General features: G+C 41.3%; 3 protein-coding genes across 3 annotated transcripts; all 3 read left to right on the top strand.

Annotated features, from left to right (window-relative positions):
* The first annotated feature begins 1,563 nt into the window (after positions 1 to 1,563).
* LOC116192776 (cytochrome P450 CYP82D47-like) lies at positions 1,564 to 4,897 on the top strand. The gene is made up of 2 exons (XM_031521418.1): positions 1,564 to 2,684; positions 4,029 to 4,897. The coding sequence occupies exons 1-2, from the start codon at positions 1,698 to 1,700 to the stop codon at positions 4,650 to 4,652; spliced, it is 1,611 nt and encodes a 536-aa protein (XP_031377278.1). The 5' UTR covers positions 1,564 to 1,697; the 3' UTR covers positions 4,653 to 4,897.
* Positions 4,898 to 5,476: 579 nt separating this feature from the next.
* Positions 5,477 to 6,634, top strand: LOC116202750 (cytochrome P450 CYP82H23-like). Its single transcript, XM_031534360.1, has 3 exons — positions 5,477 to 5,532; positions 6,038 to 6,170; positions 6,248 to 6,634. The coding sequence occupies exons 1-3, from the start codon at positions 5,477 to 5,479 to the stop codon at positions 6,632 to 6,634; spliced, it is 576 nt and encodes a 191-aa protein (XP_031390220.1).
* A 5,123-nt stretch (positions 6,635 to 11,757) lies between these two features.
* Positions 11,758 to 14,585, top strand: LOC116193254 (cytochrome P450 CYP82D47-like). Its single transcript, XM_031522067.1, has 2 exons — positions 11,758 to 12,963; positions 13,729 to 14,585. The coding sequence occupies exons 1-2, from the start codon at positions 11,953 to 11,955 to the stop codon at positions 14,350 to 14,352; spliced, it is 1,635 nt and encodes a 544-aa protein (XP_031377927.1). The 5' UTR covers positions 11,758 to 11,952; the 3' UTR covers positions 14,353 to 14,585.
* The last annotated feature ends 1,631 nt before the right edge of the window (positions 14,586 to 16,216 follow it).

The raw sequence follows: 16,216 nt of genomic DNA, 5'->3' as shown, positions 1-16,216 counted from the left end.
AATTTCTCGACGAACCTTGTGACCTATATTACCGTGTAATATAATCCATTGTCCTCTATATCTCTATTGAGTCCAAGGCATGGTCGATGACATCCTTGTATGGCTCAATATCTCTCTTTCTTGGTTTACCGGGTAAGTCTATCAGAACAAATGAGCTCGATATCGTTATATTGACTCATTTGGGTATGCATACACTTTTAGACTTAACCACCAAGTGGCCGTGAGATATCGCTCCCGTTTCGTAGGAGGGACAAATTCTATCTTGATCACTCACATTCCTCTCCATGCTCTGTGGTATACCCAATAACTGTCTTTATAACCATCTTGTTACAGTGGCGTTTGACAGTATCAAAGTATATGACATTACATGTAGGAATCTATGGTGACCTTAAGTCAAAGGACCATTACACTATAGTCACTTTGAGATATGCTAATGACAGTCACGTAACAACCCATGTAGCAATCTCATGGCGGATCAGTCCTATACACATTACTCTTAATGTATACATGTGGTGTGATTTGATATCTCCATATCCATGACCTATGAGATTTGGTCATCAATCAACACTTACACTAGTCTAACCGTATTATCGTTGTCCTAATTAACGATAATACTTTGACTATGGACATTTATGAATAATGTTCAGTAATTATAGGATCTCACAATCAAGTCACACTTGATGCCTATTGAACCTACTATTCCAAGGACATTATTGTGTAAAATCATATTTAGCGCAATCTACACAATAACAGATATGTCTCGTAATATAATGAATACATGTCATATTACAGAATTGATGATAGATTGCATCTAGGGCATATACCAATTCCCAACACACACGACCTTAATTATGTACTGCTAGTCATCCCTAATGTTCGCTCACTCCCTCATGCAGAACATAGGGGAAACTGAAAACATATAGTACGTACGTGCAGCGAAGACTAGCGGACCGCAGGCTGGTAACCATCAACGGGAATGAAAATCTTGTCCAGTAAGAATTGGCGGCAATCGATGTAGGTTTCACCAGAAAAAGCCAAAAAAAAAAAGGAGTAGAAAATGGGTGATGGCCAGTGGGGGCAAGTTTTGGAAGACAATTCTTCTCCAGGGATGATGCATGTATTGTGTGTAAGGGGTATACTATGTGATATCGTGTCATACCAGACACATAAAAAAAAATCTATTTCTAATTTTTTAGGTGATATTACAAAAAAACAAAAAAGAATTGAGGAACTCTATTAGCTTATGATATTACTCAGTGGCATACCTATTGCATTTAAGACTTGAGAAAGTCTTTTACGCAATGAAGGCACCATGCCATATATACCACGTGGTGTCACAAATAAATAGGAGATTGACACGTTACTTGCAAGACTTTCTCCTAAAACAAAATAATGTTAAATGAACTTTGAGCCAATGGGCATATCTCTCTTATAACAAAAAAAAAAAAGAAAAGAAAAAGACAATGTAATACGAAGATTTATCATCCCATATGAGACGTTGATTAACATATACAGTCAACCGAACCAACTATACTCCTAGGCTGCCCAGCCTCCATATAAATGACTCTGTCGTTGAGCATAGCTAGATTTCATCGCCTCCCTCTCCACAATCTGTGTTCTCCCTCGCTATATTTCGATCACTAATCAAATAAATAAAATAAGAGGAGTCATTCAAGGAGGAGTTAGCTCATCTCTCTATGCCAGCGTCCATCATTCTCATCACCGTCTTTGCGTTATGTATATCTCTCCTTTACATAACTAGTCTTATTACTAGGAAAGGAGGTGATACCAAGAAGCGATTAGCCAGGGGCACGAAAACGGCCCCTGATGCAGGCGGTTCGTGGCCATTACTCGGTCACCTCCACCTCTTGGGCTGTCCCCTCCCTGCTCACTTGGTTCTGGCTCAGATGGCCGACAAGTACGGCCCGATCTTCACCATCAGTTTGGGTCTCCGTGGAGCCGTGGTGGTGAACACTTGGGAACTTGCAAAGGAGTGCCTCACCACCAATGACCGGGCATTCGCCACTCGGCCCAGGACTATGGCCTACGAGATATTGACCTATAAGTATGCGATGGTATGCTTTAGCCCATACAGTCCATACTGGCGCCAGGTGCGAAGGATCTCAACCCTTGAGCTGCTTTCCAGCCACCGGATCAGCCTCCTCAGGCAAGTCCGTGAGTATGAAGTTCTCACCTCGGTGAGGGACATATATCAGGAATATCGAAAAAAGAACTCCATTAGCACCAGTGATTCGAGGGCTGAACCAGCATCATCATTACTCGTGGACATGAAAAGGTGGTTCGGGGACATAACTGTGAACATAATGTTCAAGATGATTGTGGGAAAGCGGTTTAATGATGATGGCGAAGGCGACGAGGGGGGGAGAAAGGCCTTGAGGGACTGGATTGAGCTCATGGGGAGATTTGTGGTGTCTGATGGGCTCCCGTTCTTGAGGTGTCTCGACTTGGGCGGCCATGAGAAGGCCATGAAGAGGACTGCCCAGAAACTCGATCGGGTGGTGCAACGGTGGTTGGACGAGCACAAGGCTAGGAGGAACTCGGACGGGGCAGCTGTTGGTGCGGTAAAGAGTGAGCAAGACTTCATGGATGTTTTGTTATCTATTCTAGGTGATGCAGAAATCAGCAGTTACGATTCCGATACCATCAACAAAGCTACGTGCATGGTAAGTCTTCTTGCATCGTGACATATAGTACCAAATATGCAGTGCTCTAAACATGCTACGTTTACATTGTAGTTTCAAGATATTGATGTTTGTCATGGGACATGCATTTAACCTGTCTTCAAAGAAATGCTCGCGCTTCAAAATATCTCTATATATACTTATATATGTATCTATGTATTCCTATTTCTTGAATTAGATTACCAAGTACATAGATGTGCACATAAACGGACCATACAGGAGGCATGCACTGATGCACATGCTGTGTTGCGACTTGTTGAATCTAGCTAGAGATTGCCACTTGAATTTGCATGTTGCAACGTCACAACGTGGTTGAACATCCAAAATTACACAAATTGGAAGCTGGGTTCGCACTGCAAGTAGAAAAAATGTTGATCGAGTATTATTCATTTACTTCATCGTACTACCTCACATTTTTAATTGTCTTTTTCCACTTTTATCAAATCTTGGTCTTGACGTAACTAAGATCGTTTGTCCACTTGTTATTTGTCAGTGGCTTTTGTCCAATTGCTGCGGCACTGACATACTAATTTGGCACGAGATGAAGGGGGCATGGATCTTACGAAAATGATTTGACAAATTAAGTAAGATTGCCTTATTTAAATTAAATTGGACTTGGACATCTTGGAATAACACAGTGCATATATGTGTCTTTGTTCTTGGTAATTTATGAACGATAAGGTTAACTATTACGTGTTTAAATTAAATTGGACTTGGACATCTTGGAAAAACACAGCGCGTATATGCATGTGTCTTTGTTCTTGGTAATTTATAAACGATAAGGTTAACTATTACTATTCTTTTCCTGATGATCACACAAAACTTCTTTTCGGTGAATTAATGATCAAACAAAATTTATGTAATATTATATACAGGCGATGATTTTACCGGAGCTCCTCCCTCTGTTCGATAGGGGAGGGAATATGGGGGAGCTCCCCAGTTCTTTACCCCTTTTCTTTATGAATTCTTTTATTTTTTTTCTCCCGTAATTTTTCAAAATGACATCGTTTTGATTTTTAAAAATTATTTCGTGACGGCGTTAGTTCAGTTGTGCGTCCACGTCAAACTTCCGTCGCACCAGTTAACAGTTGAACTTATTTGATAGACAAAATCGAAATTTAGGAGCTATTTTGAATCTTTGAGGGACTAGATTGGTGGAAAATTAATCTTTAAAGAACCAAATTGAATGTCTTCTTTATTAATCTCATTTAAAAATCAAACATAGCGCACACAGCTCATTGTTCTTGCTAAAACATGAATGATAACCGTAGCTTCAACTACTTTTGACTGATCAGTGATCATAATCATGTATAATGTTTCATGCAGCAAATGATTTTAGCTGGCACAGACACTACAACGGTGACCATGACATGGGCCATCTCTTTACTGCTCAACAACAAGGAAGCCTTGAAGAAGATCCAGCATGACCTCGACGCCCAGATCGGGAAGGACCGGCAAGTGAACGAATTGGACCTCCAGAACCTACCTTACCTCCAAGCAATCATCAAGGAGACCCTAAGGCTCTACCCTGCGGCCCCGCTTTCCCTCCCCCAGGAGGCCATTGAGGACAGCAATATCTCGGATTACTTTGTCCCCAGGGGCACCCAGCTTGTGTTGAACCTATACAAGATACAACGTGACCCTCGTGTGTGGCCTGACCCGTCCGAGTTCCGGCCTGAGAGGTTCCTGACCACCCACAAGGACTTCGATGTCAGGGGACATAACTTCGACCTCATACCTTTCGGGAGTGGGAGGAGGATGTGCCCTGGGATCTCACTGGCCCTCCAAGTCATAGGCCTCACGCTCGCTTCTTTCCTCCATGCTTTCGATATTCAGGCGCCGGGGGATGAAGCCATTGACATGGAGGAAGCTATTGGGCTCACTAACCTCAAGGCCTCACCTCTCGAAGTGCTGGTCAGTCCTCGGGTTCCAGAACGTGTGTACCGGTAATTGCGTCGTGCATGTGCCCATGACTTTTGGGCAGCTAAATTTTAATTTCTTGTCTCATGATGACAATTCCTGCCTAGACCGAGCCAAAGTGATCATTATAATGATATCATGCCACAAGTCGGTGACAACTATTGATCATCTTGGTTACGACATTCATAATCATGGGATATACAGAGATCGATGAGTATGACTGATATACTTGTAACATATTATCTTCTTGAATAATGGGCTTAATTGGTTGTATAGTTTGGGCTAGACCAATTTGGGTGGGCGGGTTTTCGTGGGGTGAGGAGGTTGTTTGAGAACATTGACCGTTGATTTGAATTTTCAAGAGCTTAAGTAATGTTTTGACGAGGGAAAGTATCGAACAGTAAACAGTACGGTCTTGATGGAATGAGCTGCTTTTCCAACGCATCTTAGGGAGAAGTCACATTACACATATAAGTCCCGATTGATTTAAGAATTTCACCTTATCATAGTGATCAAAATTTTATATTCCTACCTAAATGGGATTTAAGAATTTAAAAAGTCCTTGTTGTTTGAAGAGTGGAAGTTGAACAATACCCTATTTGTGGGTATAAATTTTTTTAAATAGGAGTAAATCCTATAAGTAACGAATTATTACTTGTGTTTTGCAGAAACATTGTTGCTGACATCTTTGCTGTTAAATTTCCATGGGCTTATACAGACCTGGGTCATGTACATTTAAAATGTCAAGCTGATAAGTATTGGTACCCAAGCCTCATATAAACTCATGATGATTTTTTCATTTTTACATGTGGAATTATAATTCCCAACACTGATTGTAATTCCCAACACTTGCTATGAGTCTCATATGGAAGGCCTTCAGGCATAAGGTGTTGACTCGGTTGAGTGATATGTAAATGAGTGTCCGAAAATAGGGTCAATGCCCTTAATTCCTCGATATCTTACCGATAAAATTTTCCCTAATACCTCCTAGGTAAGATATCGAGGACTTTATCGAGGAAAGTCTTGGATATTATTGAGGAAATTTTCCTCGATAAGTGCTCGGTACCATCGAGGAAATATCGCCGTAAGTTCCATCGATAATACCTAGGAGGTACCGAGGAAAATTTCCTCGATAAGTCCTCAGTATTATTGAGGAAACTTTCCTTGGTATTTTTACCGAGGACAACTTCCTCGATAAAGCCTCGGAAAGAATTATCGAGGATGGTTTTACCGAGGGACGAATTTCCTCTATATTCTGTCGGTAAGCTACGGAACCAAAGGATTTCCGACGACTTCACCAGTCTTAAGGGCAGTGTTTTTAGTAGTGCACCTCCATCTCTTGGGTGGTCCCCTCCCTGCCCACTTGGTCCTGTCTCAGATGGCTGACAAGTATACGGCCCGATCTTCACCATCAGGCTGGGCCTCCGCAGAGCCGTGGTGGTGAACACTTGGGAAGTTGCCAAGGAGTGCCTCACCACCAACAACCGGGCATTCGCCACCAGGCCCAAGTCTATGAGCTTGGAGATACTGACCTACATCTATGTGATGGTGGGCTTCAGCCCATACTGCCGTACTGGCGCCATATGCGAAAGATTTCAACCCTCGAGCTGTTTTGCAGCCACTAGATTGGGCTTCTAAGGAAAGTCCGTGAGTTTGAGGTCCTCGCGTTGGCGAGGGACATATGTGAGGAATACCGAAGAAAGATCATTTGTAGCACCGGCGATTCGAGGGCTGAACCAGCATCATCATTACTTGTGGACATGAAAAGGTGGTTTGGGGACTTGACTGCGAACATAATGTTCAGCATGACCCTGGGGAAGCGGTTTAATGACAGTGGCGAAGGCGACGAGGAGGGGAGGAAGGCCTTAAGGGACTGGGTTGGAGCTCATAGGGAAATTTGTGGTGTCCGACGGGCTCCCCTTCCTCAGGTGGCTCGACTTGGGCGGCCATGGGAAGGCCATGAAGAGGACTGCGTCGGAGTTCGACCGGGTGGTGTAACGGTGGTTGGATGAGCACAAGGCTCGAAGGAACCTGAACGGGGAGCCCGGTGGGGGTAAAGAGGAGCAAGATTTCATGGATGTTCTGTTATCTATCCTTGACGGTAATGCGGAGATCTGTATGATTTCAATAGCATCAACAAAGCTACGTGCCTGGTAAGTCTGCTTGCATCATATGATGACATGATACTAATATGTTTGGCGGATAAGTACCTAATGAGGCTAAAAGGTTCTGTAACTTTTCAACATCATGCCAACGCATTTATTTTTGTGTAAGTAAGGCTGTAACGTTTAGTAAAATAATTAAATAAGGCCTTTCGATTTTTTAAAATGTTTTTAACTTAAAAAAATAACTACCTTAATTATGAAATTAAAAAGAGAATATATATTTTTGTATATATGTACATACATGTCTCACTTTCGCAAATTATATTTTTGAGTAGATAGATAGATATGTGTTCACGAAAGTCATTTTAAAAAACAGTAGTATTTTCATTTCTGGATATAGGAGAAGATTGATCAAGGGTGAATCGACCATACTACTATAACATAGACGTTCAATCCTGCTAGGGACTAGCTAATTGGGCTAGCATGTTGCGATACAACGTGGTTGATGCGGATTTAAAATTACACAAATGGACAAAAGACAGTGTAATGCAATGACGTAGATTCTCATCTGATAATTAAGAGATTATATGTTCGATATCTAGTGGGAGTATTTTTATTCCTTTATAATCTATTGGGATTTCTAGTTCATTGTACCAGATATACGGGCTTCCGTTATAATCGAACAAAAAATACGCAAATGAGCAGGCCCCTTTTCACCAAACTGACCCATTGTAACAGTGCAATACATCGTACTTCGTTTATTCCAACCGTCCATTGCTATTGCTGGATCTTATGACAATGATTTTTTCATATTAATTAAAGAAAACATTCAATTCAGTTCTTAAAAGATTCATTTGCCAACAATTTAGTCCCTTAAAAGCTTTTGCCACCAAAATAGTCCATGAATTTTGATTCCGTCTTCATATTAGTCCAACCGTTGACGAACGCAATGAGAATTTGAAGTGGACAACACACGTGAACTAACGCCGTCACCAAATCATTTTTAAAAAATATCAAATGGCGTCGTTTTGAAAAATTATGAACAATAAAAATAAAAGAAATTAAAAAAATTGGTAAGGAACAGTGGGAAGCTGCCCCACTGTTCCCTCCCTTATAGAACAAAGGAGCGGGGAGCTTGAGGTGGGGGACTCCCCAAGAGGTGACCTCTCCCATCAGTGAGGTCGCGGCAGGATTTAGGGCCCTCCGGCGATCTTGCCGATGGGGTAGGTCGCCGGTAGGGGAGCCCCCTAGCCGAGCTCTCCCCCTTCGTTACTTCTCTTCGAGCATATAGGGGAGAAGGAACACGAACTTATAGGAGGTGCACGGATGGGGGGCTCACCCTGAGGCTTCAGGGCCTCCGATGACATTGTCAGTTGGTGAAGTTGCCGGGGTAGTCCCTACCGGAGCTCCTCCCTCTGTTCGATGGGAGAGGGAATATGGGGATCTCCCCAGTTCTTTAACTTTTTTTTTTTTATGAATTCTTTTTTTTCCTTGATTTTTCAAAGCGACATCGTTTTGATTTTTAAAAATTATTTCGTGACAGTGTTAGTTTAGTTGTGTATCCACGTCAAACGTCCGTCGCGCCAGTTAACAGTTGAACTTATTTGATAGACAAAATCGAAATTTAAGAGCTATTTTGAATCTCTGAGGGAGTAGATTATTGGAAAATTAATCTTTGGAGAACCAAATTGAATGTTTTCTCTATTAATCTCATTTAAAAATCAAACATAGCGCACACAACTCATTGTTCTTGCTAAAACATGAACGATAAGCATAGCTTTAACAACTTTTGACTGATCAGTGATCATAATCGCGTACAATTTTTCATGCAGCAAATGATTTTGGCTGGTACAGACACTACAATAGTGACCATGACATGAGCCATCTTTTTACTGCTCAACAATAAGGAAGCCGTAAAGCAGGTCCAGCAAGAACTCGACGCCTAGATCAGGAGGGACCGGCAAGTGAACGAATTGGACCTCCATATGCTACCTTACCTCCAAGCCATCATCAAGGAAACGCTGAGGCTCTACCCCGTGGTGCAGCTTTCCGTCTCCCATGAGGCCAACCGGGACTGTGGTATCTCGGGCTACTTCATCCCGAAGGGCACCCGGGTAGTCCTAAACCTATACAAGCTACAACATGACCCACGTGTGTGGCCTAACCCATCCGAGTTCCAGCCTGATAGGTTCCTGACCACCTACAAAGTTTTGATGTCGGGGGACATAACTTCGACCTCATACCTTTTGGGAGCGGGAGGAGGACGTGCCCTGGTATTTCATTGTCCCTGCAAGTCATTGGCCTCGCGCTCGCTTCTTTCCTACATGTTTTCAATATTCAAGTGTTGGGGGATGAGGCCATTGACATGGAGAAAGCTATCGGGCTGACCAATCTCAAGGCCTCACCTCTCGAAGTGCTGGTCAGTCCTCGCGTTCTAGAACGTGTCTATAGAGACTAAATATTGAATGAATGTTACTCATTTACTCTGAATGATTAACAACAAATCAAAATGCATGCAAGTATGAATATGTGGGATCATTGTGGGCCATATTTACCACTTTTATATATTTTTATTGGATGTTGTATAGTCACTTGACAAAGTAATATTCACCGTACTCATAGTTGCATCGTGCCCAAGGCCTTTTGGTCAACTAAACTATTTTGTCTCATAATGACAATATTGTCCCTAAATCCAAGTTGACATGATTATAATAACCATATCGTATAGGCCAATTACAACGATCGATTGTTGTGGCTACAATGCGATGAATACGTACAACCATCAAAAGGCGCATCCTTGCTCATTATTTTTTTTTGGGTAAAAACCATTGATCTTTTCGCCATTTTCTTCATAAACCTTTATTAGTTGCCATACTCACTCTTAACCTTTGACTTTTTTGTGACTTTAGTCCTGCCGTTCATTTTTCTGTTAGAAAACACATTTTCCGTCCAAATTTTTTTGTTTACATCAATTATAATTTACATTTGTCGGAGACCTCCGATGACCTCTTTTGCTAGGGCAATTGTTGGTGAAGGAGCTTCTGTTGCGGCACTTTCTCTCTTATATGGAGAATGATACAGGCGGGTGTTGGAGGTAATCCCATATAAAAAAGTTGAAAGAAAATTCATAGGTTTATAAAGACAATGGTTTAGCAATTTATTGGCTTAAACTTTTGAGTTGCGGATAGACCGGAGTCCGAAGTAAGCCTTTGGATTTTTTTCTAACAGCTTCCACTGCCTGAGATATATAAGAGAAGCCCAACTCGTGGTCAGTTATTGAGGGGATGTCTATGGGTATGTGGCTCGTGGTGGCAAGTGAGAAAAAAACACACATTGTCAAGTAAGCGCGGGTATGGAGAATTGTTATCTCACGATGGAAAATCAATGAGAAAGCCATGCGTTTGTATGAGATTGGATATCAGAATCCTATCAACTCAAACTTTTCGGTTGAGATGGGCCAATAACTTATAAGTACAGTGAAAAATTTTACACAGATCACTCCAAGCCCAGTGTTGAGAGCAGCCGAAGTGCGCCTCATATTAGTCTCCTCGTCCGAGCACAAAAGAAGAAAAAAGGCTCGACTTGTGCCCTATTGTTGACAACGAATGTTCCGGCCAATAGTCCTGGCGTCTCAACATTATTCTTTGGGCTCTTCAATTTACATCATGTTGGTGACGGCAGAATCCTCTGTAGTTTTTGGTTCAATTTTTTGCCCTATTTATTTCGATATACCCATGATCTGCTCATTATATTTCGTCATCGATTTCACAAGTGATCTATAGCCCTCACTTCTTCATCCGCACGAAGCCCTTAATCAAACCAAAATTTTTCCTAATTTTTCTCTCAAAAATATTGTAAAAATACCCTTTCGTGCTTCACCAAAATCCGGAAACAATTATGTGATCAACATTGATGCTGGAACACGTTCAACGCAGAGGACCATGATATCAGCTTGTGGCAGAGTTTAATAAAATATCCCATCACATAATGTCAAGCAACATTTTCCTTGTCATCCAACGAATAGGATCGGACGTCCACCAGGAAAGGGATCTTAGATCCCGTCAAGGTGTAGTGGTCTTGAACATGAACATGCCAGCCGAGCATCGCTGCTTGCTCCCGTACGTGCACCGACAGTTGATCTCGTTTCCTTGCATGTGACTATGTGTGTGTGAAAGATACATGACTGGACACACGACCTTAATTGTGGACTGCTAGAGATCCTTAATGTTCACTCACTCCCTATTAGGGCAAACTGAAAACATATAGTACGTGCGTGCAGCGAAGACTGGTGGACCGCAGGCTGGTAAGCATCAAAGGGAATGAAAATCTTGCCCAGAAGGAATTGGCAATCGATGTAAGTTTCACCAGAAAAGGCAAAAAAAAAAAAAAAAGGAAAAGGAAAAGCTTTATAATGAAAGACAAGATCGGAATTTCACTGTCATAGGACATAGGATTGTCCAGGGGCGCAATTACTCCCGGTCTTTACGGTCCCTTAGACTCCTGTGGATGAGGAATAGTCATCGGCGCTGCGATTAATGTGGTGGCTGCCCTGTCCTAATCTCTTATGTATTTCTTTTTCTTCTCTTTCACACGTCTGCTCAATATGGTCGAACATTACGTTATAATATTTGTTCGACAAATCAAAGAGAAGGGCAAATCATATCCAGTGACGTTTACACAATTCTAACATTTTACGACACTTTTCTCCCTTTATGACTATGAGCCGCCTTTTATCCTTTCCTGTGCAAGTCAGGCAAGTAGCAAATTCCAAGCTAGAGACTAGTTATTTTCAGAGTGAAATAAATAATTGACTTTTCTTACCTCGAATCCCGACATCCGCAAAGAAAATTATCAATTTGGAATACAATTATTCTCCAGCGATGATGCAGGTATGCAAGACACGTTACAAACCAATAGGGGATTGACACGTTACATGCAAGACATTCTCCTAAAACAAAATAATGCTAAATAAACTTTGAGCCAATGAGCATATCACTCTTGTAAAAAAAAAGAACGAAGAATGTTCAACGAAGATTTATCATCCCATATGAGACGTTGATTAACCTATACAGTGAACCGAACCATCTATACTTCTAGGCTGGCCAGCCTCCATATATATGACTGTGTCGTTGAGCATCGCTAGATTTCATCGCCTCCCTCTCCACAATCTGTGTTCTCCCTCGCTTAAATTCGATCACTAATCAACTAGTTAAGAAGAGTCATTCATGGAGGAGTTAGCTCATCACTCTTTGTCAGCTCCCATCATTCTCACCACCGTCTTTGCGTTATGTATATCTCTTCTTTACATAACAAGTCTTATTACAAGGAAGGGAGATGATACCAAGAAGCGATTAGCCAGGGGCATGAAAACGGCCCCTGATGCAGGCGGTTCGTGGCCATTACTCAGTCACCTCCACCTCTTGGGCGGTCCCCTCCCTGCTCACTTGGTCCTGGCTCAGATGGCCGACAAGCACGGCCCGATCTTCACCATCAGGTTGGGTCTCCGCGGAGCCGTGGTGGTGAACACTTGGGAACTTGCAAAGGAGTGCCTCACCGCCAACGACCGGGCATTTGCCACTCGGCCCAGGACTATGGGCTCAGAGATATTGACCTATAAGTATGCGATGGTAGGCTTCAGCCCATACAGCCCATACTGGCGTCATTTGCGAAGGATCTCAACCCTTGAGCTGCTTTCCAACCACCGGATCAGCCTCCTCAGGCAAGTCCGTGAGTTTGAAGTTCTCGCCTCGGTGAGGGACATATATCAGGAATACCGAAAAAAGAACACCATTAGCACCAGTGATTCGAGGGCTGAACCAGCATCATCATTACTCGTGGACATGAAAAGGTGGTTCGGGAACATAACTGTGAACATAATGTTCAAGATGATCGTGGGAAAGCGGTTTAATGATGATGATGAAGGCGACGAGGAGGCGAGAAAGGCCTTGAGGGACTGGATTGAGCTCATAGGGAGATTTGTGGTGTCTGATGGGCTCCCGTTCCTGAGGTGGCTCGACTTGGGCGGCCATGAGAAGGCCATGAAGAGGACTGCCAAGGAGCTAGATCGGGTGGTGCAACGGTGGTTGGACGAGCACAAGGCTAGGAGGAACTCGGACAGGGAGGCTGGTGGTGCGGTAAAGAGTGAGCAAGACTTCATGGATGTTTTGTTATCTATTCTAGGTGATGCAGAAATAAGCAGTTACGATTCCGATACCATCAACAAAGCTACATGCATGGTAAGTCTTCTTGCATCGTGACATATAATACCAAATATGTCGTGCTCTAAACATGTTACGTTTACATAGTAGTTTCAAGATAGTGACGTTTGTCATGGGACATGCATTTAACCTGTCTTCAAAGAAATGCTTGCGCTTCAAAATATCTATATATATACGTTTTCTTGAATTAGATTACCAAGTACATGGATGTGCTCATAAACGGATTATACAGGAGGCATGTACTGATGCACATGCTGTGTTGTAACTTGTTGAATCTAGCTAGAGATTGCCACTTGGATTTGCATGTTGCCACGTCACAACGCGGTTGAACATCTAAAATTACACAAATGGGAAGCTGGGTTCGCACTGCAAGTAAAAAAAATATTGGTTTAGTGTCATTCATTTAGTTCATCGTACTCCCTCACATTTCCAATTGTCTTTTTTCACTTTTACCAAATCTTGGTCTAGACGTAACTAAGGTTCTTTGTCCACTTGTTATTTGTCAGTGGCTTTTGTCCAATTGCTGCGGCACTGACATACTAATTTGGCACGACATGAAGGGGGCATGGATCTTACGAAAATAATTTGACAAATTAAGTAAGATTGCCTTATTTAAATTAAGTTGGACTTGGACATCTTGGAAAAACACAGTGCATATATATGTGTCTTTGTTCTTGGTTATTTATAAACGATAAGGTTAACTATTACGATTCTTTTCCTGATGGTCACAATTTTTTTCGGTGAATTGATGATCAAACAAAATTTATGTAATATTATATACAGGCGATGATTTTAGCTGGCACAGACACTACAACAGTGACCATGACATGGGCCGTCTCTTTACTGCTCAACAACAAGGAAGCCTTGAAGAAGGTCCAGCAAGAACTCGATGGTCAGATTGGGAAGGACCGGCAAGTGAATGAATCGGACCTCCAGAACCTACCTTACCTCCAAGCAATCATCAAGGAGACCCTAAGGCTCTACCCTGCGGCCCCGCTTTCCCTCCCCCATGAGGCCATTGAGGACAGCAATATCTCGGGTTACTTTGTCCCCGGGGGCACCCAGCTTGTGTTGAACCTATACAAGATACAACGTGACCCTCGCGTGTGGCCTGACCCGTCCGAGTTCCGGCCTGAGAGGTTCCTGACCACCCACAAGGACTTCGATGTCAGGGGACATAACTTCGACCTCATACCTTTCGGGAGTGGGAGGAGGATGTGCCCTGGCATCTCACTTGCCCTCCAAATCATAGGCCTCACGCTCGCTTCTTTCCTCCATGCTTTTGATATTCAGGCGCCAGGTGATGAAGCCATTGACATGGAGGAAGCTATTGGGCTCACTAACCTCAAGGCCTCACCTCTCGAAGTGCTGGTCAGTCCTCGGGTTCCAGAACTTGTGTACCAGTAATTGCGTCGTGCACATGCCCAGGACTTTTGGGCAGCTAAATTTTAATTTCTTGTCTCGGAATGACAATTCCTGCCTAGACTTTTTTGGTAATGACAGTCCTCCCTTGAACCTTGACTTTTTGGTATGAAATTGTCAAAAGTGGACTGCCCATTCCTTACTATTTCTTTTTCTTTTGTAAACTAATAATTTGCCCTTTAAAAAATCAATGGTACATCAAATTTAATCTCGAAAAATTTATACATTAATTTTGACCTTAACATGTTAAATGTATGTCATATTACCCATTCCGTCTATCTGTCGTTAAAACTCAAAGGAACCATTTGACGGAAGGGGCAATATGATGTACATTTAATATGTCAGTATCAAAATTAATGTAAAAAAAGTAAAAAATAATGTCACATCAGATATTTACGTTCACTATTAGACTGCAAGCAGATGGAAGGGGTCATCTGATATACATTTAATTTGTCGAGATCCAATTTGATATAAAAATTTTTTTAAGATATGATTTGATATAATATCAACCTCTCGATGGTAAATTATTAGTTTACTTTTTCCCCTTTTGTTTCCTCTCGACTCTTACATATGCCTTTTATTTAGTGATTTCATAATTATTTCCCCTAAATAAAATTTTCATCTTCAAATTGGGAAAATTTTATTTTTTAGTGGGTCAACCAACTCGAATTGAATTAGCTGAGGCCGTTGAACTGCTAGATATTACATGGACATCGATTAAAAAAAAAGGAAATATTAATATGAAATTGTTACATGTACATAGACAGCACCTGTAGTGTATTGGGCGAATTATTGGCCCACTGAAGCATATGTTTAAGTATCCCCTCTTCTTCTAATTTAGTCCATCGTCCATAGGATCGGTTATCAGTACTAATTCAATCGATATTAGTCAGTCATCAATTGAGTCAATCTAACACTGATATATAGTAGACTAAGCATATGTTTGATTATCTAAATTAAGTATTGAAATTAGAAAACTCGACATCACTCTGAATTTTCAGCACTTAATTGGTTTCACCTTGTCTATATATATATAAATAAAGGCCAAGCTGAATTCTCATGTGACCACATCAGTAAAAATAAAAAATGGAACTCTCTCACATTACCACATCATCGATTTACATTAAGGAAATTATTATATCTTATAAAGGAAGGAAATATTCTCATATAGATTGTTTTAAATTTGATTAATTAATTATGTAATAATAGAATATACAAATTATACGTATATAGCTCAATGAAATATTTACAAAGGGAGAAAATATGTGCTAAAATATATATCTTGTATATTCATCAGCCAATACATAGATTATTTACAATGAAAGACAGTCTAATAAGAGCATCCCAATAATTTACGATATAAATTATATAGTCTATTTTTATTAGGGTATTTAAATATTGTATTTTCTTTTATTAAATTTGACATATCTCTTTAATTGACTATAAATATGTGTTTTATACTGCTCGAGTTCTTCGACAAGTAACAAACAGTAGTTTCTTGAGTGAAGGTCGTCTCTCGTCTCTTTTTCTTTTTCTCTCCACTCTTTTTTTTTTAATGAATCGTCACCTGCATATTTTCTCCTCTATAATTAAAGCTCCCCGAGGCCCAATCCAAATTCAAGTGGTAAGAGATTCGATGGACCCTATAGATTTAATAAATGGTAGGTTCTCGAATGAATATCGTTTCTCTTTTTTTTTAAAATGATGAATCGTTACATGAGGATTTTCTCCACTATGTTTGACAAGAATAAATGGTAAGTTATCCAATGAAGGGCGTTTTTCCTTTTTTACTTTTGATGAATTTTCACATGCGAATTTCTCAACTGTTCAAAGCTCCCCCAGTCGCCCT

Source organism: Punica granatum, chromosome 1 (genome assembly GCF_007655135.1).
Source record: "Punica granatum isolate Tunisia-2019 chromosome 1, ASM765513v2, whole genome shotgun sequence".
Taxonomy (NCBI): Eukaryota; Viridiplantae; Streptophyta; class Magnoliopsida; order Myrtales; family Lythraceae; genus Punica; species Punica granatum.
The sequence above is the reverse complement of the archived record's forward strand: the minus strand, read 5'-3'. Positions and strand labels throughout refer to the sequence as shown.